Genomic DNA, 25,631 nt, shown 5'->3' with positions numbered 1-25,631 from the left:
CATAAAAATAAAGGCTAGATACCTGAAAACAAAAGAGGCAGTGTACCATGTATTGTGCAATAAACACAACACTGCCCTTACAGGTAATAATACACATGACCTGATACAGTAAGACTGAATTTTAATTGTTTATTCCTCCTGCTTCAGCAGCTGGAACAAAGGAGGGAAAGAAGGGTGAATTGAATAAGAAATTCCGTAGGATACATCTGGCTAGTTCCAGGCCTCCATTCTTTCTTCTTGTAAACCCATATATAACTCAGCAGGCATTTGATAGATGCTTAAAGGGAGCAAACCCACTGTGAATCATATGAGGGAGAGAGGAATTATGAATCGAAGTAAGTTTGAATCCCTGTGGCTGGGAACAAAATGTTGTCTGCTTTCTTGTAATTAGCAAATATAACTTTAATCCTGTCTCCTTCCTCTGCAGAATTGTCAACACAATACTGCTGGTCACCACTGTGAGATATGTGCACTGGGATTTTACGGCATTGTCCAAGGCTCTCCGGGTGACTGCAAGCCTTGTGCTTGCCCTCTACCCATTTCTAGTAACAAGTAAGCAAAGTCATGACAGAAAATTACCTTTCCAGCATGCAGACTTTGTTTTGGGCTTACTGTATTCTTTTTTCAGATGGCTACAGAAGTGCACCATGGAAACCATACTAAAAAGCTTCATATCTACTTTTGCTAATTGATCTTCCTTTAAAAGTTGGAAATTGCTCCCTTGCTAGTTTGTGACGAATAAATTAATAAGTGCTAGAAAATGCAATACTCAACAGATAATGAATGTGTGTTATAAAGATATTCTCACAAATAAAGCTAGGGCAGAACTCAAGTACAATATAGCCACCGGGGAGCTGTAAAAAGTCTTGTGCTCATACATTATGTTGGTATGAATGTGTTACAGTGCCTTTCTTGCTCCACTGTGGAATTTATTGATTCCTTATTTAATGTTACATGAGTTTAAGGCAATTTGTGAAAGAATAATTTAAAAGCAATACAGTTATTGCAGTGTAAATTTTATTGGTTGCTTTATGCTGATGAGCCTTGCCACAATGTCTCTGCATGTTCCCAACAGATAGCACTTTAGCACTTGAGATTCGTTTGTTGTTTTACTGAGAAGCTCTTAATGATATTTGGCATCATACTGTAGTATGCTCTGAAAAGGTTTGTGTTTCATGATTGTTCTCTGGAAAGGCTGGAAGTGTTCCTTAAAAACATTTTTCTATGCTTTGTCTGACCTTTAAGATGTTTTAGTGAGTATTTCAGCCAGTTTTGGTTTGTTTTTTTTGTTTTGTTTTGTTTTTTATTTGTTTGTTTGATTGATTGATTGTTTTTCTTTCTTCATTGTATAATTCCGGTGTGGTGTGCAGTTTATTTTGAAGAAGAGAATCCCTTTCTCAAACATAAGTAGCTAAATGCATCATGATCTTTCATCCATGGCAAGTGTTTTTTTAGGAAGCCTTCCAAACCTCAGAAATACTACACTGAGAGCAACCTAAGCAATTATAAAAGGGGCTTAAAGAAATACACTTTATCTCAGAAAGCTATAATGTAGTCTTAACCAAAAGTTTTTCTGAGTTTTACCCTTTTCTGTGAATGTTTTCTGTGATTACTTAATCATGTGTTCTACCTACTAGTATTAAGAAAGGATGTGCAAGTTGCAAAGAGGAAGATTGACCAAGCTTATCAGTTTTGCACATCAAACAGATACACTGGAAAAACGCTTTCTGTTACTAACTGGCAGTAGGAAGTGCTGAAAATATAATTTGATCCTATGGGGGGGGGGGGGGTTAGAAGGGGAGGAGACTTAAAAACCTTTGGCTGCCTGAAAACACAGGTGTCAGATCAGAAAACAATCAGGACTCTTCACCTGGATGGTTGTGGCACCCTGCTACAAGAATGTAGATGAACTGTAGCGAATGTAGAACTATAGATGAATGTAGAGAGCTACAAGAATAAGAATGTAGTCCTCCACACCGTGCTCCAGAAATCACTTCAGTACCTTATCTAAAAGCTAATGTAAAACACAGGAAGTAGGTGGCGCTGAAGTGCTCCATAGTTGAGAAAGGGGTGGACTCCAGGTAGCACATGTGTCCTTGGACTCCACTTAAAATGCTCAGCTGCCTGAGGAAGGGAAGCAGACAAAGGGCCAATGCCTCATGGGGCCACAAGGCTTGCATGCCTGCAGATGTTGTCAGAGCCGTTTGTGTCATGCTCACATAAAAGTGATCATGAGGATTTTTTTGTTCAAAACTATTTATAGGAGATAAGTGAATAACGCCTAGTCTGAAATTAGTAAATACACTTTATCCTAAAATAGTTATTCAGTTTCTTTCTGCTGTCAAGAGAGGAGTCAGATCTGAGCCAGAAACAGAACTGCTTGAGTTTTACAGAGCTTATCTCAGATGTCTCTAGATGTCATGGGCAGGATTTCTACTTCTGTTAGCTCTAGCCATCAATACCTGTGTTGTAGATGCAGGGACAGACAACTATAGATGTTAAAACTGAAGGAAACCACCATTGGAGAGAGGACAGGGCAGAAGATATTTCAATATGTGTCAAATTATGCCTGTCTGTGCATCTCCGTTTTCCACTGCTGATAGAGGATGCTTGAATTTAGCACTTAGACTACATGCCTAACTTTTAAATGGATAGGCCTAGGTGGAATAGATCCATTCCATAAAGCTAAGGAATTAGGTGGAAAACAAGCGTATTACGCCTTGGATTTCTGTGTTGTGCAGCTTAGTGAAAGCTTTTACAGATACTACTAAGGAAAAAAGATCTAACTACTTGCAACTGTTTTATGGTAGTCAAGGAAACATAATCTGCATAAAATGCAGATAGGTAATTAGATATCTCATTAGCTTATTATGTCGTGACTTGACGTGCTGATATTTGTGAACGGTATGGTGCAATTTTATAGAATTATGGAATGGTTTAGGTTAGAAAGGACCTTAAGATCATCTAGTTCCAACCCCCCCTGCCATGGGCAGGGATGCTTCACACTAGACCATGTCGCCCAAGGCCCTGTCCACCCTGGCCTTGAACACTGCCAGGGATGGAGCATTCACAACTTCCTTGAGTAACCCATTCCAGTGCCTCACCACCCTCACAGAAAAGAATTTCTTCCTTATATCTAACCTGAACTTCCCATGTTTAAGTTTGAACTCATTCCCGTTTATTCTATCACTACAGTCCCTCATTAAAAGTCCCTCTCCACAGGCTAGGAGTTGTTATTTTTATTTATTAAATTTTACAAAACTCCACTAAGGTTTTAGATACTGTCTTTAACTCCTGCACAGTCAGCTTCAAACACAATGAGTTTAAAAAAAAAAATAAATAAAAAGAAGTTGTTCCTAGGGGTGCGGATCTATTTTTACAGAGTTGAAAACATGTTGGATAATGAGTTCATGAGTAACAGATCAATTTGTTTACATTTTTTTTCCAAAGGTGTAATTTTATATGCTTATTCAAGCACTTGATTTAATGCTTTATAAGCAAGTTAGAGTAAGATGTTGGTTGTAATGTACCAAGAAGGAGATCTGGGCTCACCATTAGCCACCTCTCTGCTTTTCTGGTTCTTCTTCCATAAAAAGTTGAAAGAGTTTTTACAGTATGACACTATTTAGTTTTGTTTCTTTTCCCCTTCCTACCCTTTTTGTTTAACTGTCTGTGAAGGCACTTACTATACTAATATTCCAGCAACACGCTCCTTTGCACAGTTCCCATAGGTACACATTGCAGTCACAAATTATCTATGTCATGGCTTAGTAAAAGTAATCTAACGTCTCCCATGACTCCATTCCCTCTGATATGGCCCTGCTAGCGTTTGCCTAAGTTGTGCCAGTATCACAGCAAGGCATTCACAAAATTCTTAATAGAAAGAAGGGATCTCCCACAAATGTTTCTAAACAGATAAAATACTGCCGTTTACACTGAGTGAAGTTTACTGTGGGCACTTCTGCACAGCTGAGTGAAATGATGCAGTACAGTAGAAACAGTGTTTTACTTTCTTTTGTTTTAGTTTTAGCCCTTCTTGTGTTGCGGAAGGACCTAGTAATTACCGGTGTACTGCATGCCCACCTGGATATGAAGGCCAATATTGTGAAAGGTAGGGTGAATGAAAAAAGAAAAAGGGAGACAATGAAAGGTGGGGAAGACATGGAGAGCAATGTCCTTCAATACAATAAACATGTGTTTACTGATGTTTAAATACATGCCTTCAGATAAGTTACTTCTTTATATGTTGTTAAAACTCAGCCATAATAGGCAATTTTTATGTACACCCACTGTAAATTGATAATCAATGTTAATTATATCACAGATATTGTACTAGACTTTCTGATTTGTGGGTTTGGTGTTTGTTTTTTTTTTCCTTGGGCCTCAGAAGTTAAATTAAAAAATATGAAATTTATCTAAAATTAGATCCTATGCTTATGGTGTGCCTTGATGTCACTCATACCCCTTGTTGTAGTGACTGTTGTGTCCTCATGATCACTGACTGTGAAAGACACCTATAAACATATTAATGATGAAATTGTAAATTAATAATCTAAACAGCAGTTGTCCTGTCCATAGAAACGCTGGAGGATTAAGCTGATCAAAATTAGCAAGTGTGTACTATGAGATATCACTTCTAATGCATAACACACGTATCCAGAGAAGGGAAAATAAAGGCCTATAGACGAAAGACTGCTAATGTAGAAACTTTTCTGTCATGGTGTAATAGCAGTGTTAAGGGCATGGAATCACTTTTGTAAACTCCTTCCATCCAAACTGTTCCATGTCCTAGTTAAAAGCTGTTATCACTTTGTTGGACAGTTTGTAATATTTCTCCCTCTACAAATGCATAGTGAGTCATGAAGCGCCAAAGATTTTTTTAATGGTTCACGAATGAATGTTCAGGTACATTTTGTTTCCAATCTTGCCAATTATTCATTGTTGTACACTATGCCACTCAGTTCCCAAACCTGGTTTTGTATTTGCAATGTCTAGGTGTTCTTCTGGCTACACGGGAAATCCACAAACTCCAGGAGGTTCCTGCCAGAAATGTGAGTGTGATCGATACGGTTCCCTGCCTGTCCCCTGTGACCCTGTCACTGGACAGTGCACTTGCAAGCCTGGATTCACAGGGTGGAAGTGTGCTGGCTGTGAACATCGGCATGCGCGTGATGGCATGAGATGCATTTGTACGTATACTGATATTATTTTAGATACTTTTGGAATGTGTTTGTCATACTTCAGAAGTTAAACCCTGTTTATGCATCAGTCAGTTCTGTGAGTTTCTTTGAAAATAGTTCTGCCAGGTTTCTTAGTACTTCAGACTTGGTTTTTCAACATCCTGAATACCTGTAACATTATTTCTAGCGCTACCTAACATTTTCAATCTCAGGCACTGCTTCGTATGATTTTTATGGTCATTTACCTTATCAGTATTCTTGGATATCCAAGATAACAGTTTCTTCATACAAAACAGTTTAAGTGCAAGTTATCATTTGTGTTCTAACTTATTAATCAGACTATTTCATTGTGTGGAAAATAAGGTTAAAAATCCTCACTATGAATCAGAAAAGCTGGGTGCCGGCAAACCGAATTTTCCACATTTTAAAAGATGTGGTTCACTATAATCTCTGATTTCACACAGTATGCCAGAGATTGGAAGGGACCTCAAAAGATCATCTAGTCCAATCCCCCTGCCAGAGCAGGAACACCTAGATAATGTTACACAGGAATGTGTCCAGGCGGGTTTTGAATGTCTCCAGGGAAGGAGACTCCACAACCTCCCTGGGCAGCCTGTTCCAGTGTTCTGTCACCCTCACTGAGAAGAAGTTTCTTCTCAAGTTTAAGTGGAACCTCTTGTGTTCCAGTTTGTACCCATTACCCCTTGTCCTATCATTGTTTGCCACTGAGTAGAGCCTGGCTCCATCCTCGTGACACTCCCCCTTTATATATTTATAGACACTAATAAGGTCACCCCTCAGTCTCCTCTTCTCTAAACTGTAGAGACCCAACTCCCTCAGTCTTTCCTCATAAGGGAGATGCTCCACTCCCTTAATCATCTTCATTGCCCTGCGCTGGACTCTCTCCAGCAGCTCCCTGTCCTTCTTGAACTGAGGGGCCCAGAACTGGACACAATATTCCAGATGGGGTCTCACCAGGGCAGAGTAGAGGGGAAGGAGGATCTCTCTCGACCTACTAACCACCCCCCTTCTAATACACCCCAGGATGCCATTGGCCTTCTTAGCCACAAGGGCACAGTGTTGGCTCATGGTCATCCTGTTGTCCACTAGGATCCCCAGGTCCCTCTCCCCTATGCTGCTCTCTAACAGGTCGTTCCCCAACCTATACTGGAACCTGGGGTTGTTCCTGCCCAGATGCAGGACTCTACACTTGCCCTTGTTATATTTCATCAAGTTATTCCCTGCCCAACTCTCCAGCCTGTCCAGGTCTCGCTGGATGGCAGCACAGCCTTCTGGCGTGTCAGCCACTCCTCCCAGCTTAGTGGCATCAGCAAACTTGCTGATAGTACACTCAATTCCCTCATCTAAATCATTGATGAATATATTAAATAATACTGGTCCCAGTACTGACCCCTGAGGCACTCCGCTAGTTACAGGCCTCCAACTAGACTCTGCCCCATAGACTACAACTCTCTGGCTTCTCTCCTTCAGCCAGTTCGCAGTCCACCTCACTACCTGATCATCCAGACCACACTTCCTCAATTTAGCTGTGAGGATGCTGTGGGAGACTGTGTCAAATGCTTTGCTGAAGTCAAGGTAGGCCACATCCACCTCTCTGCCATCATCCATCCACCGTGTTATTTCCTCATAAAAGGCTAAGAGTTTGGTCAAGCATGATTTCCCCTTGGTGAAGCCATGTTGACTGCCCCTCATATGCCTTAAGATGGCACCAAGGATAAGGTGTTCCATCACTCTACCAGGGATGGAGGTGAGGCTGACCGGTCTATAGTTACCCGGGTCCTCCTTCTTGCCCTTTTTGAAGACTGGAGTGACATTTGCTTTCCTCCAGTCCTCAGGCACCTCTCCCGTTTCCCAAGAGTTGGTAAAGATGATGGAGAGTGGTCTAGCAATGACTTCCGCCAGTTCCCTCAGCACCTGCGGGTGCAGCCCATCTGGACCCATGGATTTATGGATGTCCAGATTGCTCAACTGGTCTCTAACCCATTCCTCATCGACTAAGGCAAACCACTCCGTTGACCTGACTTCATCTAAGGTCTCAGGGGTACAGGGCTCTTCAGGACTGCCTGCAGCAGAGTAACCAGAGACAAAGAAGGCATTCAGTAACTCTGCCATCTCTGTATCTTCTGTCACCAGGGCACCCATCCCGTTCATCAGTGGGCCTACATTGCCTCTGGTGTTAGTTTTGTCTGCCATGTATTTGAAAAAGCTCTTTTTGCTGTCCTTGACCCTTCTCACCAGGTTTAATTCTAAGGAGGCCTTAGTCCTCCTAGCTGCCTTCCTGCATCCTCTAGCAGCAGCCTTATATTCCTCCCAAGTGGCCAGCCCCTCCTTCCATGACCTGTAAACTCTCCTCTTCCACTTGAGCATACCCAGCAATTCCCTATTTAGCCACGCAGGTCTCTTGGCCCTCTTCCTTGACTTCCTACGTGTCGGGATGCTCCGATCTTGAGCTCGGAAAAAGCCGTCCTTGAATGTCAACCAATTATCTTGGGCCCCTTTACCTTCAAGCAGCCTTGCCCATGGGATTTCCCCTAGCAATTGCTTGAAAAGGCCAAAGTTTGCCCTGCTAAAGTCCAGGGTTGCAATTCTACTTGCTATTCTACTGGTCCTACCACACAAGACCCTGAATTCCACCATCTCGTGGTCACTGCAACCAAGGCAGCCCTCAACCCTTACTGCTTCGACCAGACCCTCCTTGTTAGTGAGGATGAGATCCAGCAGCGCTCCTCTCCTGGTTGGCTCATCCACCATTTGCAGGAGGAAGTTATCATCCATACACTGGAGGAACCTCCTGGACTGTGGCTGGGTTGCTGAGTGGTCCTTCCAGCAAACATCAGGGAAGTTAAAATCCCCCATGATGACCACAGCCTGTGACTGTGAGGCCGCTCTCAGCTGCCTGTAGAAGGCCTCGTCAACTTCCTCACCCTGATCTGGTGGTCTGTAACAGACGCCTACAACAGTGTCGCCCCTGCCAGTCTGCCCCTTAATTCTCACCCACAGACTCTCAACTCGCTCGTCATCTGTCCCTGGACAGAACTCTGTGCACTGTAGTTCCTCCCGCACATAAAGAGCAACCCCACCACCCCTCCTGGTTGGCCTGTCTTTCCTGAAAAGAACATAGCTCTCCATGACTGTATTCCAGTCATGTGAGCTGTCTCACCATGTCTCTGTAATTGCTACCAGATCATAATCTCCTGACTTAACACAGGTTTCCAACTCCTCCTTGCTTATTCCTCATGCTGCGCGCATTGGTGTACAGACATGTCAGGGAGCGAGCTGAGCACACCGATTTCACCCTAGGATTATAGGAGGCCTCCCAGTCTTCATCAATTCCGGAGTGCTGCCCCACTGGGGCAAGCCCAGCTACAACCCCATCCCCCTTCGAATCTAGTTTAAAGCTCTCCAAATGAGCCCTGCTAATTCGTGCCCCAGCATCCTTTTGCCTCTGTGAGACAAACCTTTCTCACTTGTCATTGTCCAGACTGGTGCCCTATAAAACCAGCTGTTATCAAAGAATCCAAAGCCCTGCCTGTAGCACCAGTCTCAAAGCCAATCGTTTATGGACTGAATCTTCCCATTCCTTCCCACATCATCAGTGGAAGATGGAAGGAGTGCGGAGAAGATCACTTGTGCCCCAGACTCTTTCACCATCCGCCCCAAGGCCCTGTAGTCTTTCTTCATCCCCCTCAGACTGCGGGAAGCAGCTTCCTCCCCACCTGTCTGGAAGACCAGCAGCGGGTAGTAGTCTGTCGAGTGCACCAGGCTGGGGAGCACCCTAGTGATATCCCTGATCTGGGCTCCAGGCAGACTACACAAATTCCCTATGATGAGGGTCAACTCTGCATATCGGGCCCTCTGTTCCTCTCAGAAGGGAATCGCCTACTACAATGACCCTTAACTGCAACATACTGATATGCCAGTGTCAGAATGTATCTACACTACCTGTATTGGCACTTTTTACTGTAGCTAGATGATCAGTTTTCACCCTAAAAACAGTCCTTTGCATGTGCAAAGATGTTTCATTGTTTGTTAGGAATTTTTCTTTGACTCAATCTTGGGGGGAGGGAGGGGGGAGGAAAGGACCTTCAGCCATGCTGCACTCAGCAAACTTGCAGTACTGGTAGTAGGAGAAAATAATATAATCAGATTCCTTTAATACCAGGTTTTAGACACTTAAATACTGTACTCTGAATAGACTGGTGCTTGCAATGAGAGACTTTTTCCCTGCTGCCACTTAATTCTGCCACCCAGGAGAACAAGGGAGCTCCTAGCCACTAGTTCTGGCACAATTAAGGATTTCTCTCTGAAACAGGGAGCAGCTCCATGATCTCAGCCCTTCCAAATTCAGAACTAAGTAGAGATGCTGATTCCATCAGAAGCAGACCTTGAAGAATCTGTGAAAAGAATCATCTCCTAGCTCCAGCACAGTCCTTAATTCAGCAGGAGCTGGAAGCTTCTTATCGCAAGCCTTCACAGAGTGAACTGAAAAGGAAGATACTCTGTAACACCAGATCTATGAAGTCTTGGACTAGCTTCTGCTGTGTCCTGACTTTTACAGAAGTTGTGAGCCCTGATGGCATAGCCGTAAGAATTAAGCTTAGCTCTGTGCTGGACAACTGCTTCTTTGTCTATATGAGTTTAATAATGAGTTTAATGAGTTTGATAGCTGATAAGCTATCAATTGTTCTCCCCCTTTTTGATGCATGAGCTCTTGTTGAGTTTAGACCAACACTCTAATGTCTTTCACCTAGCTCAAGCACTATATAAACCTAACTAGTACTGGCATGTATCAGAACCAGCAAGTGAAGCTTTCCAAATAATGAAAATCAGAAATACACCTGAGTTCATACTTTAGACCATGATCTGGATCTGAATTTTTCCAGATTTGGAGACATCTTGATCACACAAGCTCCCTGAACCAGCAGCGATGGCAAGAAAGTTAAAGCTTTCAGCTCTCTACTGGGGTTCTGTTTTGGGGGTAGAAGAAAGCTTTTTTTATTATTATTATTTGGTGTGAGACCAGTGCCAAAATGGGAAAAATGGGGTAACAGCCAACAGATTAGTGAGCTAGCAATAACTCAACACTATTGTGAAGCAACAGAAATCTAATACTAAAGAGTCACTGACTTTCATAGGATACCACCGCATATCAGAGATTGTATAGTTGCCCTTAGACAAATAATTACCTAGACATAACACAATATTCTGAATCTTAACAGCAACGAATGTATTAAAGCAAAATTGTGTTAGATAATCACATAGTTGGAGGAACACAGATATCGATTCCTTTATTATACATTATGTCCTCTTTGTAAGATGGAAGAAGTGGTTAGATATCCATAAACTTATAGTCTTTTATTAGTTGTGCAGTTGTTTAAAAAAAGTATTTCTTTGGTATGCATACTTTGGAGATGCTTCTCACAAGAGGTAAGTCAAAATCCTCACAGAACTTACTGTGCATGGGAAAGTGTGGTGTAAATGGAAAATGCAGTAATTTGCATGAATTGCTTGCTGGACTATGGTAATATTGACTGCATGATTTGCCTTTTACATGCTTGGACTGCTGTAATGATCTGAATTTAGTGCTGCATTTGTTGATTTAGACACATATTTATCCTGGCAGTTTTATAGATAGACACAGAAGTGTTTAGTCTTGCAAAATATAATCATACTCTTGAAATATTTCCCATAGCTACAGTACATTTCAGACTGCGTATTGGAGAAGCTTAGTTCTGTCCCATCTACTGAACTGTGGTCCGTCCTTGATGTAGTTCCTCTTTCCAACCTGATTATCGTGGACAATGTGTTAATTTATACTGAATGCGCATTTACCAGTTGTGTACTCATTGAGAATACTTCATCTCTTCAGAAGCTGTTCATTTTTTTCTTACTCATGTGAAGTCAGTTTGACACAGCAAATTTTTAACCACTGACAATTTTGAGGGTGAATAGATTTAGCTTGTTTCCTAAGTGAAATAATATATCAGAAAAAAACCAACCAAATGAAAACAAACAAGAAAACAGAAATACCTTTTCAGGGCCAAGATCACTTATTTGCATCCTTCAAAATGTCAGGTCTACCTACTTTCCTGACCAGCTACAGAGCAGGTGTTTATTATATAAAATGTTCAGTTGGCTGTAAAATTTGCTTTTCCTATAAGTCTCTTGGAATTCTAAAAGAAAACACGCATATGACAAGCGCTGGGATGGCAATAAGCTTTCTTTAATTTCATGTCAAAACAGAACTCAGAATGTATCATGCCCACAGTTAACAACTCCAGAGAAGTTCCCGTGCAGTTCAGCTTATGTAACAAAATAGTGTGAAACAGGAGGAAGAAGTCTGCAAATGGAAGCAATGAAAATGCAAAAGAGAGTCTTAAAATAACAGCATCTTAGCTTTCTGCACCCACCTCTGACTGTACTAATGTAGCATATATCTTGTCTCCTTTTCAATCATCACGAGTTTCATGGTGTATTAAACTAGTATTCATTATTCTTCTTTTCTCTGTATTTGACTCAACTCCTCAGTATACAGAGCAGCCAACCTACAGAATAAGAACAACGTTTAGATAGCTGTGAAAATTTTTAAGAGCAGAAAAGATTTAATCTACATGAAAAATAGATTTCAGGAAAAAAATTCTTCTCTGTTGAATATTACTTCTCTTTTTCTACAGAAGCATACACGTTGTTTAGTGGCTTTTTTAGCCATTGAACAGCCTAGAAGTGTAGCTGAAATAAATAATTACATATCTGTAAAACTTCAGGTACAACCTTTCGTGTCTCAACATCACCAGTGAATTCACTGTTTCACAGTTTGTGCCATCTCCTGAGATATTGTTTAGGTTTGCCAGTTCTCTTTAGCATGCATGGAAACAAAGGCATTCACGCACCTCTGTTCCAAAGGATAAAGAATTTTCCTGTCTGCAGCATAAATGATAACAAAATTTAAGGTTATGAAAATTTCTCATGATAGTTGATAGAAATCAAGGAGAGGGCAGGGGTAATGTGCAAACTCCTTTTGGTCTATGCAGCACGTGCCAGTATTTTTCATGCTAAAGAGAATTTGCAAGAAAAGAAGCATACATGAAAAACACACTGCTTAGTGAAAGGAGGTAGGGAATAGCATTTCTTAAAAGAAAACTATCATTATTTTTACCTGGACTCTTTCTGCTGTCTGCATTAGAAGATTAGCATGCTTGCCCATGCTGTTATATGACTACAAAGTATGTAAACTATAAGATTTCTTTAGTATTTTCTTATGTTCAAATCCACAGCCATACCATAAAGTGTTCCTTAGATTTTTTGCATTACCTGTCCACTTTTCTAAAACTTCATCCAAATTGCTTGTCTGATTTAGGATTTTATATTGGCTAGTCCATAATGGATAGTGTTAACTATTTCCTCTTTCTGTGAGGTAAGCCTACCAATTTTGCTCTTCATATTTTATATTAAACTGTCACATTACCAAGTCTTAGGCAATAAGTCCTGTTCCCTAATTGTTGTTTCTATTTTTTTCTCACACTGTGTTTTTGGGGTAAAATGCCTGAAATTAGTGTTACCACTCACAGAATTGTATGCAAGCCATATAATTTCTAACTCAAACATATGTCTTAAGCATTTAGCAGGAATAAATAAACTTTGCTGTTCTTTCCCCCAGCTTGTGATGATGAATGCACGGGACTCCTTCTCAATGACCTGGATCGACTAAACCAGATGATCCTGAGCGTTAATCTTAGTGGTCCACTGCCTGCTCCGTATAAAATGTTGCATGGTTTTGAGAACACGACACAGGAATTAAAGGTATGTTCACAGTATTTACACACGCAAATAACAGGGTTTCAGTACAACCTTATCATAGAATGCAGTTTTGAAGGGGACCTCAAGGACTACCTGGTCCAAACTTTATTGATAAAAGTACTGACTAGGCAAAATATCCCGTACCCTGCCCAGTGAAATTTTGAAAGTGTCTGTCACTGAGGAGTCTGCCACTTCCCTGGGGAGATTATTCCAGTGCCGGATTGTTCTCATTGCAAAAAGTTTTCCTCTTATGTCCTGTTGGAATCTGCCTGGGAGTAACTTGTACCCATTACTCTCATCTCTTCCATGTGACTCCTTGTAAAAAGGGAGTCTTTACCTTATTTGTAGCCACTCCTTAAATACTAGAACATGGAGATAAGGTCTCCCCTAGTCCCTCTTCTCAAGGCTGAAAGTTCCTCAGGCTTTCCTCATACAGCTTCACATTCTGTGGATCATCTTTGTGGTCCTCCTCTGGCTCCATCCTGTCCACATCTTTTTTGTAAAGTGAGGACCAAAACTGAACACAGGATTCTGGGTGTGGCCTGACAAGCACTTAGTATAGTGGGATAATGACTTTATCTCTGCTAGTTATGCCCTTGCTGATGTAACCCAGCATCCTGTTGGCTTGCTTTGCTGCAGCTGCCCACTGTTCACTCATACTGAGCTTGTTGTCTGCCAGGACCTCCAGGTCCCTTTCTACAGAGCTGCTTCCCAGGCAGGTAAATCCCAGCCTGTGCTGCACTCCTGGATTATGTTTTCCCAGTTGCAAGACCTTACACTTGTCCTTTTTGAAGTTCATAAGGCTCTTGTTACCCCACCCTTCCAGCCTACCTAGGTCTTCCTGCAGGGTGGCTCTCCGTTCCAGAGTGTCTGCTTCCCCACTCAGTTTGGTATCATCAGCAAACTTGATCAGGGTACACTTGATCTCATCTTCCAGATCACTTATGAAGACACTAAATAGCATTGGGCCCAGTGTCAATCCCTGAGGGACCCGCTAGTGACAGGTCACCAGTTTGAAAAGAGCTATTTACCACCACCCTCTGCATGCAGCCAGTCAACCAGTTCCCCACCAACCACACAGACCACTTGTCTAGACTGTAATGTGTCAGTTTCTCTATGAGAAGGCTGTGGGAAACAGTGTCAAAAGCCTTGGAGAAATCCAGGTAGACAGTGTCCACTGTTCACCCCAATCAACCAAGCAGGTTCTTTTGTCATAGAAGGTGATAAGGTTTGTCAAGCACTATTTGCTACTGGTGAATCTGTGCTGGCTTTTCCCAATTACATGCTTCATTTGAGTTGTGACAGATCCAGGAGGATTCATTCCATACTTTTCTAAGGGACTGAAGTAAGATTTAAAAGTATAATTTCCTGGATCCTCCTTTGAGCCCTTTTTGTAGATGGGTGTGACATTCGATTTCTTCTGGTCTTCTAGTATATTCCCTGATCTCCACAACGCCTCAGAGATTATGAAGAGTGGCCTTACAATAACATTAGCCAGTTCTCTTAACACCTTCAGGTGGATATTGTCAGGGCCCATCAATCTGTAGGAGTCAAGCTCCTGCAACAGTTTATACACCAACTCTTCCTTCACTGATGGTGTGTCTGTGCTTGCATCAACCTGGAATTTTGTTCCCAAGGCCTAGGGTGCAGCAGTGATGGTAAAAGAATGAGATGAATAACATGTTGAGAACCTCTGCTTTTTCAGCTAATTCACCTCTCCCATTTGACAGCAGGCCATTGTTTTTCTTCTATTTCTGCTTGTAGTGTACGTACCTGAAGAATCCTTGTAGTTTTTGACATCTCTGGCTAATTTCAATTTGAGATGAACTTTTGCTTTTCTAACTGCCTCTTGGCACACCCTGGCCATGCCCCTGCAGTTCTCAATGGTCATTTGTCTGTTTTTCCATCTCTGGTATGCTTCACTTTTGGTTTTAAGCCGAGTCAGAAGTTCACAATTAATCCAAGGGGATGTCTTACTCCGTCTGCTTCCCTTACCTTTAAAGTGGATGAACTGGTTTTGTCCTTACAAGAGTGTTCTTGAAAATCTCCCAGTACTCTCTAGCTCCTTTATCCTCCATGAAAGCCTCACATGGAATCCCTCCCAGCTGAGCTGTAAGCAAGCTGAAGTTTATTCTTCTAAAGTCTAAAACCTTTGTCTTACTACTGACCTTCAGCATGCTCAGCATGGATCCCAAACTCTACCATATTGTCATCACTGCAGCCAAGGCTGTCACAGACCTTGATACTACAAAGCAGGTTTTCTTGATCTGTGAATAGCAAGTCCGGCAGTGCCTCATTCCTGGTACTTGAATCTGTTCAAACATTCAGCCATAGATAGGTTCAGGAAAGAAGAAAACTGCGAGACCTAATTACTTCAAATTGCTTTGGTTGTTACGTAATTATTACGGTTATTTATTTTGTCTTATTTTAATAATGAAAACTTGCAGCAGTAATATACATACATATGTGCAAGGAATTACATTGCAGGCCAGAAAAATTGATGTTGCATACAAATAAAATGGTGTTTATGCTGGTGATCCAAAAAGTGGTTATATATTTTATATACTCTGTGTTCCCTACCACAATTAATAGGTTCTCCACTAAACTATGTAAACCTGTCAAGATTCTTGACAAAAGTATGTTGGATGGATGCAACAAAAGAGTCAATGATGAAAGGGAGTTACATACTGTAATGAAAGGAAATTTTGATGCTTCTTCTCTGCAATATTTGGAAGCACTGAGATCCATTAAATACAGATTTTCACTCTCTCTCCTCTTCCCCAACAGCATTTGCTTTCGCCTCAGAGAGCTCCAGAGAGATTTCTTCAGCTAGCACAAGAAAATCTGGATACCCTGGTGACAGAAATGGATGAACTACTGACAAGAGTAAGTCTATGATCACTTTGGGGTCTGTGGGTTTGGTTAAGGCTGCATAATGACAGAAATCTTCTGCATATGAATTAAACATGAATGAGTAGATGAATTATAAGATGCTTCTCTGTCTCAGTGTTTAAAATGGCAACAAGTCCTCCAACAACCTCTTTTTGTGGGCCAATACATTGAGATATATTTTCTGCAAAACTTTATAATAATTTCAGAAAACTTTCTAATGCTCATACAAAGCACCTAAAAATGAGCATATGTGGAAAAGCTGACACTCAAGGAAAGAGAATTCTTGATACAGCGTTTAAGGTCTTTTCCATGACTTCAGCTGCAGGTTAAAACAGCTACAAACCTAATGGCAATAAAAGCATGGGGTTACCACGCAGTTTCTTGCATGTCTGGAGGTTTTTTTTGTTGATTTTCTTGAGTGGCTGAGGTTTTCACTAGCTGAACTAGCCTGGTTTGCTTCCTTTTTTTTTCTGAACATTAGTAATGTCTCTGGTAAGGTTACCTGTTTTCTGCAGCAGCAACATCATCTCACTGTATTCCCTTTCAAACTTCCTAAGTCTGACTGCCTTGAGATCTCAGCCCATTTCTTTTCTAATGTTGCCTGTTGCAATACAAGTAGCCTGGCTTCACTCACAGTTACTTAGGGCCCAACCATCTCAAGCACATTATAGGAAAAGTTTTGCTGTTTTGCGGTTTCATTTTCCATTTTGGGTTATCTATTGTGTTGGCTTATTTCTCCAGGAGCTGTAGATCAAATGGTAGCCTAGCCTGAGCCACTTGTTTTAAAGAAATTTTATGGTAAGGCAACAGAATTCCTGGTATAACTCATTAAGAGTCAATGAATGAATTGAAATGAGGACATTATCTAAAAGGAAGAATTCAAATATATGCACAAGGTGTGTGAGTTTAGTTAAATATGAGTTCTAGATTTCATTTATGAGGGTAGGGAGAGTCTTCTGGATTTCAATCAATGTGCGGTTTACTCTTTTTATTTGGAAAGTTTTATTTCAATATCGACCTTATTTAGGTCGGGAAAAGGCGTCGTCCACAAAAATAATATAAATTGTGCCACCTAGTGGAGAAAAAAGATACGGAAGTGGACCGGCCACAGTGAAAATACAGCGGTCCAAAACATACGAAAGACAAGCAAAAATCATATTCAGATGTTGTGCTTCCCTGCGCTGAACAACCAGACAAGCAAGATGTGGGTTACTGTACTGATGAATATATACCTAAGAGAATTTACCTAAACCCCGTACAGTTTTAGTATCATGTCTTTAGTATCATGTCATGTTCATGTTTAGTATCATGTCTTTAGTATCATGTCATGTTCATACCTTACAGAACTAAAATTCTCAGAGAAACTGGTTTGTGTGCATTATATGCAATTTTAAAAACAACTATTAAGTCATAGGCAGAGGTTAAGAACGCATCCATCGTGTGTTTGTGTATGTATGTACGTATGTGTATATTTACACTTACACACACACCCACACACATACATACGCAGGTATTTATCTATATTTATCTCATTGTGAGTGTAATGGTAGCTTGCTTTTCCACTTCTGTTTTATTTTTGTTTGTTTGTTTGTTTGTTTGTTTTTCTTCCAGGAATAGCTATGGTAGTTTTCTGTCTAGGTGTATTTTTAACTTATGACACCTCTAAAAAGCAGGGAAAATTATTTTTCTTGTGTTAAGATCTTTCAGCCTTAGATTAAGACAGTTAGGTGTTTTAATCCTTTGTGTAGTTTCTCCTTTTAATATCTTTTTCCATTTACCCCACCATCACCAAGAATTAAACAAATTGAGATGTCCTAAAATAATGTTGCAAATTCTGACCTTTTGTAGACTAGTCTTGGAAGGAAAAATATTGAACGTGTGATTTTAGAGGAGGTAGTGTGGTGGCCAGATTTTCATTGCTTCTCTTTCTGCAGTTTTCTGTTGTTGCAATGGGTCAGTAGCCTTATGATTTCCAGTTATCCTTACAAAGAGTTGTTAACTGGACTGCAGCTGTTTTCTTTTAATTCAAGGACTGGAAACTGATGGCAAGTCCTACCCTTCTCTTTCTGTGTTTGTAAATAGGAATAATGTCCCAAAAAGAAGAGTGGGTCCTGAAGTAGTGTGTGCAAGTCTCATTTCCAAATGAAGATATAGCTAATAACCACATAATGGCTAACACTTGAAGTGCATGGTACAACCATAGGTAGCAAACTTTTTCCTGTATCTGATTTGCAGGCTCACTACATTTTTAAAGTGAAACCAGTAGTAATGACAAAAAAGGTTGACGGGGATTGGTGAGGAGTCTGTTTCCATGAAAAAATAAAAAAAATCTAACCATTTTAAGGTTAAATGTAGAAGACAAGTGTTCAGTCACTACAAAACCTTTGGGGCATTTGATTCCTTGTGGGTGGTCTCTTTCCAACCAGTGATCCCTTACATCAGTGAGCACTCCTTTTTTTTTTCATCATATCCTTTCCTTCATTCACTTGACCATGCAGAAGGACCTCAAATCTTTCTCACACTGATTATGTTTACATGTTTTCATGCACGTTCCTACATCTGTGATCCCGGGCATACCTCATACTCTTCAGTTCCTCTCAGTTGACTACTTTTAGTCAAAAGCTCCTCTTCCCTTCTAATTAAGTGCCTTCAAGAACGACACAGATCAGAATCACACCTCTTGGTTGGAATGCTTCTTTTGATTTTGTAAACTTTTTCATTTCTCCCATAACACTGAATTTCTCAATCTCAAAAATTTCTGGAAGTAGTAGCAGAGGCAACTTATTTTGCAATAGTTAGAAGCATTTGGAGGGAGAGCCAAGAACTTCCATCTGTAGAGTGAGGTCTGTGTTTACTACTCCTTCTGTGGTCTGCAGCTCAAGAGGTGGAGAAGTTCCTTTAGGGCTTCCCTCCAAATGCCATCCAGAGGAGTTGCTTACAGCTTGGTTAAGACTTCAGACTAAACACATGAAAAAAAAAACACAAAAATGCGTGTGCAATTGCTAGTACTTGCTAATAGTTTAAGTTGCTATGTGGCTAATGGTCTTCAGACAAGGGCTTCCCTGTAACCTTTGTCAGTAAGTAGAATCTGTGAACATCATCAAAGCAGGCTTACTTATCTCAGATAATTTCTTTACTAGATTTCCACTGAAGAGTCCCCTTTATGCCAGAAAGTCTTATTTGTGTATCATTCCAAATCCTTACTGTGGGTCCAATCTGCCTGACCCTTAGTGCCCCCACAGGAAAAAGTTTGTTATGCCTGTTCAGACTGTTAGAAAGTGCTGAAGACTGACCTTATAGAAATGTCAAATTGTAATAAAATGAATATAACAGAAAATGAATGCGACTTTATTAACAAACAGAAATATTTAATTAGCCATGGAATCACTAGGTACACTGTCAAGGATGTTTCCATTTAATTTGGTTTATGGAGTTAAAGCTAGACCAGATAATGAAGCAAAAGGTTATTTTTTGGCAAAGCAAATTGTGGAAAAATGCAGAAAGCCTTCAGTGGAGCTGAATGGGATTGAAGTACTAAAGAGATCTGTCACTGAGAGGATGTGAAAACTGTTCAATCACAGATAAATGTGCACAAAAACGCAGTACATGGCATTCAGTCATAAATATTGAGAGGTTAAAGTGGACAATTGGAATTAACATGAACGTGGAAAAGTAATCAAAAGCAAGAAAAGTATATGTAAATTAAAAATCGCCATTTGTAGTAAAGGACTTAGAAATACTATGGAGTATAACAAAAGTGAATGTGAAAATTCCAAGCAAATAAACCCCAGAGAATAAAAGGCTGATTGTGGAAGACTTGACTATAAATATTAAGGTAGTTCTCAATTACATGAAGAATGAAATGACATCAGGAATGCCAAGCTGAGTTAGAGCAGTGGTTCATCAAGACTATTCTGTATTTTTTTTCCTTTTTCCTATCTCAGTTAGTTCTTACAGCTCACTGTAATAATATTTTCATTCTGTGTCCAGGCAGGTAAAGGGGTTTTGTAGATCTTAGAGGAAGTAACCAATAGCATGATTAAAAATGTAATTTTGTAAAAATGTGAAAAGCAGTGTTCTTCTACTGACAAAGGGATGAAATAGAACCAACTCTCCCCAGTCAGTATGAGTTCCTAATTCTTGCTGTATAATTCTATTTACCTGAACCATCTTCATGTAAATTATTTTCAGAGTAACTACTATGAAGTACACCAGAACTGTAAGGCATATGAGAATGGTAGGGATTTCATTTCAGAAACCCATCTGTCCTGATGTATCTGGAGGGCGTCCACCTAGAAGCTAATCAGACAAAAAGAAATGTGTTAAAAGTAATACTATTTTTCTTTGACTGTCATTGAAAAGTGGGGTTTGGGGGGGTGGAGGGATGGGAAGGGTGGGTTGTAACTGAGAAAACAGTTTGTACAGCTCATGTCAGGGAAAACCTAAGCTCATTTTGAATTATTGACCTTCTAGCTATTTGCAAGAGACTGGAAAGCTCATAACACTTACTTTAAGATGTTTCTTGGGGGTGCAATTCCCCCCCCCAAAAAAAAAGTGGGGTTTTTTGCTTTTCAAATACAGTTTGACAAGCTTTGTTGCTTGAAATGGTCAGCTTCTTTTTGATAAAAATGGGTTTATTTCGTAAGTAGGGACCTTGAGAGCTACATAGAATGTATTAAGGTGATTTCTTTCTTCAGCATGTTTTTCAGGTCTGCAGCAGATGTCTGTCTTCATCCTGCTGCTGCTGCTGCAACTCTATACAATTATAAAACATTTAGTTGCACAAAGCTAAAATGTTACTGGGCACCCCAGTATGTTATAAATAAACAAATTCAAGCATTAGAGCTGAAAAAAAAACAGCATTTTTTTTTCTTGTGTTAATTAATGTATTGATTTGCCAGTTGTCGGGAACTGTCTCTGAGAACACCTCTGGAGAGGAAGCAAAGAGGTCATGATATCTGCTGCACTTTGTCAATCGAAAAGTGCACAGTTGTGAAGCTATGGGAAGTATTCCCTGAAGAATCTATTAAAAGGTTCCAAACAATGTTTCTTTAAGCAAATTCAGTAAATAATTCCATCCTGTCTCCCTTTGTGTGCTGTTGCACACAGCTAGGGTTTCTGAGAACCTAAAATAAAGCCCTCCAATTTCCATTTAAAGGAAAAGGTAATAAAATTTAATTGTGTACTTGAACAGAGCATGTCATTTCCCATGCATCTGATCAATAATTCATTGATTGCCTTTTGCCTGTGGGAAGTTTTGTACATAGATTCAATCAGTAGGAATATCATATCCTTGTCCTGTTTATTAATTTTCTTAAATTTGGATCACTAGGCTACCAAGGTGACAGCAGATGGTGAGCAAACCAGGCAGGATGCTGAGAGGACTAATGACAGAGCGAAATCTCTTGGACAGTTCGTCAGAGGCATTCTCCAAGCTGCTGAAGGTACTGGAAAAAGAAAAATGTGCCATTTGTTTCTCAAGAAAACTGAAGGATGGTAAGGAATAGGGTCTGAGAGACAGTGAGGAAGAGTTTGTTCACTGAGAAATGCCTGTGCTTTAAATGCTGAGTGAGGAAAATACGGTCAACTATCTTCAAACTTTTTCCAATCTACAGATGCAGTTTATATAAACAGTTAGTGTACTGGTATTTAAGTGTAAAGACTAGCAGAATACTGAGCATGTTCCTTCAGGATTTTTGCAGTTATTTGAAGAAAAGCTCTTAGGATTAAGTAACTAACAGGGCTTAGCTTCTGTTTATTTTTAAAGCAGTTAAAACCAGGTATTGGTAAAAGAGTTCGATGTAATTTTAGCACTTGGTACATTAACACTTCATCTTAATTCCCAAAAATTACTTCAAAAATACATTACTACTTGCTGTTAATGAACATCTGCTGCTTGGAATTTGCGTGTGACTCCTAACCCTACTTAAATAGTGGCAGGAAGCCAACTCTCTTCTACAATGCAGTAAAGATAACCAAAAACATTGTAGATGGCTTCAAGTAGCAAGACCTGTATTTTGCATAAATCTATTACCTAAGCTAATGGCTTAAAAATATGAAAATGATTGGCAATCACAGGAAATTTTTTTTTACTTGAAAAATACTGGTCTGTTCTTTCTTTCTCGGAAATCCCGCCACAGTACTGATTTCAGTAGTTGTTCTTCTGAAGGCCTGTTTCATTGAAAGGGAAAGCTTCCAATTTTGTCTGAGTTCTGTAAAATACATTTTATATTGCCTTTCTTGTAATACATCCCCGTACATGCTCTGTAGCTGAACTGAACAGCAATTTAGGATATGTTTAGGATGTGCAACTTTGACATGAAATAAATGTGGGAAAAGCAGCAACAAAAAGTAAGCAAGTTTTCAAGATTTTCTTTTTTTTAAACAAAAGACCAGGTTTCTTATACTTCAGGATGAATTTGGAATGACAAGGGAGTGACTTGGAATAAACCAAGTTTTTGCTCCACAAAGTTTATACCCAAACAAAAGTGTCCTCCACTAGGTTTAGCCATAGGAAGTACAGTTAGAAGACATTGAGGGGGTGAAATAAATTTATGTAGCATCGTAGAAGCAGAGAAAAGACTTTAAAATCAATGTGTTTGCCTAATGGCCAAGTTAACATTTTAGAAATAGAAGAAATGCACAAGCACAGGGCTGAAAGATACCTTCTGGGTTGCTGCATCCACTCCCCTGCTATCACAAGCATTCTAGCCCTCATCTTCAAAGCAGTTTCCACAAATACACAAAATCTGAACAGGAGATAGGTTCAGACCTCTTCATAACTAAAGTCCTCATTTCTAGCTAAACATATTTAGTTTATCATCATGTGTTCTTTTGGCAACCTTGTTCTTTAGTTGAAACAGGTTTTTTTTTCCTCTCCCTCGTGCTTCCACTGCTCCCCCTACCCCAACTATGTTCATAAAGAGTAATCATATTCCTTTTCAGCCCCTTATCTTTTTGACTAAAACATGTCAAAGCATATTTTCTCAAGTCTCCTGATCAGCTTCCTATAATTCCCCTTCCCCCTTTAAAATTAGGTTCATCTTTCCTGAGCACACATAACAAGCACTGAAATGAGGTTACTTCAGTGTCTTACACTTGAGTAGCAGTAAAACCTGCCTGTGTGAGCTCTCCAAATATGTTCTGGGATAGCATTTCTTTTTTTTTTTTCACAGCTGTTTATCACAGGGTGCCATTGGAGATCCTTAGTATAGCTATATTCTTCTCCCTAATACCTTATGTCTAACTGCAAAACCCATTGTTTGCATCTGAAATTTCTGTTGTTATTTAGGTCACAACTTAGTATTTTCTACTACTAAATCTCATTCCAGTCTGATCACTTCAGTTTTGAAGGTCACCCAGTTTGTTCTGCATAGCATTCCGATCTTTCTGTACTATGACTTACGTCTTTTACTCATAAGCATATTTTATCATTAAGCTTCTTTTTTTTTTTTACCCAGAATTATGATTTGCTATTAAACTTTATAGTCTGACATGTACTGCCTTTAAGGAAAAAAAAACCCAATCAAACAAACAAACAAAAAAACTGAACAAAAAACTAAACAAACCAACCAAACAAACCCCACATTCATTTATTCCATATCTTGTTTTCCACTTACTTCCAAAGCAAGTTCTCAGGCTGTAATGGAATTCCCATTTCTTCAAAACAGGCACTATCTTTTCTAGTTGTCAGTCAAACGTCTTCTTTCTGGATTTGTAATGTCATGCACCAAATCTTTCAAGTCTCTGAAATGGCAGTTCTTTGGCCATTCTAGCTTGAGTTCTTCAAAATGTTTTTCCTCTGGTTGTGATAATTTCTGTATCCTTACTTCTGATTGACATTCTCAGTTGTCTTCCTGTTCAAGATCACCGCCTTTTAAAGACTGAGGATAAACTGTCACCTTATGTTGGAGCCATTCCTAGATTATTTTAAATCTTGACGGTATTTTAACTGCATATTGGCCCTATAGGTTCTTTGCCTCTGATCTTTTTGACCTATGATACATTACTAGATTGTTCCTTAAAGACTTTATGTCCACTCATGAGGTTCTGGTTGAGATGACCAACCAGCTGGCAGGTATTCTTTATGCCCGTTTCTTGTTTAATATCCCTAGTTTAGTACAGACTTCTGAAAATTATAGTATTTCAGATCTCTGGGAGTTCAGGCCTGTATCTGTGACCCTGAGCTCCCTAGTACTTGTTGCCAATAGGCAATAACTTTGGAACAAAATGCCATGAAATTTCCATTGACTGAAGATAACACTTGAGAATGGCAGTGCTCAGAAATACAGGATTGTAGGTGTGGTGGAAGCCTCCCTAAATGTCAGGGAATCAAGGAATTCTTCAAACCAGAAAAAAAACCCTATTACAAGTGAGAAGTTTGTAGTGATTTGCTGTAATGACTGTCCTCTGACCATTTATCCATTTCTGCTGAGACGACTGCTGACTTTCTGGACTTTGGAGTACCCATAGCTAGCTTTCCTTCTTAACTATGGAATTACCCCAGCTTTGCACTTCCTTGTGTTTGTCTATGTCAGTGCATCTAGATCTTTTACCGCCGCTGAACTCTTGACTGCAGTATACTAAGACTAGAAAGTAAAGATTGTTATCTGAAGAGGCAGGTGAAGGATGAAGATAAAGCTAGGTATAAATTTTCTTGAACTTAATAAAATAGCTGAGACAACATATCCATTTTCTCTTCTAAGGTACATATTCTGGGAGATTAAATGGCTGTTTATTTAGTCCAGATTAAAAAAAAAATAATATAAGACTATTCCTGGCCTTAGGTAATTTAGCAATGATACATAGCATAATGCACAGAAGTGATCTCTGATCCATTTAAACAAAGTCTAGTATTTTACCAGTTCTCATTGCCCCACACATAACCACGCTTGCTTAAAGATCCAAATATCAGTTCTCACCAGTAAATCAAAGACATCATTGGATCAGAATTTTCTTCATAATTTTCTGTAAACCTACACAATGTGTAAATGAAATAGTAATTTATTTGAAGTTTGTAAAACAGATTTTAATTTCTACAAGATTTAATTTCAAATATTCAGAAGCACCCATGTGACCAGGATCTGTGCTATTTTGAAGAAATCAGTTACTTGGGTCCGCTGTGCCTGAGGAAATGCAGCAGACATTTTTAAAATTGAAGATGGAACTGATTGTTGTAAATGACCTAGTTGCTTCTGAAAGTGTATATTCTAATATGTTGTGGTGTGCTGTGGCAGAAAGATTTTAGTCAGTCTTTGAATATGATATCATATGTACAGCTTTGTCAGGAATAATTCAGCTGTTCCAAATACATAATACATTTATAGTGTACCATCATATATTCCAACCTTCACACCCTTATTTTCCATTCCTGGGCATCTATTTCTAGATGTATGAGGGGTTTTAGACATCTGTGGGTGTCTTTTACTACTCTTCTTCCTCCTTCTTTTTCCGAAATTTCCCAATCATTTATTCTTCCTAACGCCGTTAAGTCTGAATGCTGAAAATGATATATTTTATAATTCTCCAGAAGTACTTTAAATATAATTTTCATTGCTCATACTGCCTGCTTCTTTCTATGCGCAAGGTACCAGATTATCTTTTGCTGTTTTGCAGTGCAAATTCTTTCTTTCAGGGTGCAGAGGGGAGCAATATATTACTTTCAATGGATATAAAGATTTTTTCACTTTAATTATTGTGCTTAATAGTGAGCTATAATAAAAGGGTTGATGAAACATAAAA

General features: G+C 39.7%; 1 protein-coding gene across 6 annotated transcripts in view; it reads left to right on the top strand.

Moving 5' to 3' along the window:
- Positions 1-25,631, top strand: part of LAMA2 (laminin subunit alpha 2) — a 370,092-nt gene that overhangs the window by 263,462 nt on the left and 80,999 nt on the right. For all 6 annotated transcript variants that reach the window (XM_062632338.1, XM_062632337.1, XM_062632336.1 and 3 more), the window contains 6 exons: positions 428-552; positions 4,025-4,111; positions 4,996-5,189; positions 12,859-13,001; positions 15,786-15,884; positions 21,223-21,334. In XM_062632338.1, the coding sequence (XP_062488322.1) occupies positions 428-552; positions 4,025-4,111; positions 4,996-5,189; positions 12,859-13,001; positions 15,786-15,884; positions 21,223-21,334 (760 nt within the window). The remainder of the gene's footprint in view (positions 1-427; positions 553-4,024; positions 4,112-4,995; positions 5,190-12,858; positions 13,002-15,785; positions 15,885-21,222; positions 21,335-25,631) is intronic.

The sequence above is a fragment of the Pezoporus occidentalis genome, unplaced genomic scaffold (assembly GCF_034315485.1).
Source record: "Pezoporus occidentalis ecotype Australia unplaced genomic scaffold, CSIRO_AGI_Poc_V1 ctg39, whole genome shotgun sequence".
Classification (NCBI taxonomy): domain Eukaryota; kingdom Metazoa; phylum Chordata; class Aves; order Psittaciformes; family Psittacidae; genus Pezoporus; species Pezoporus occidentalis.
This window is presented reverse-complemented; position numbering and strand designations above follow the sequence as displayed.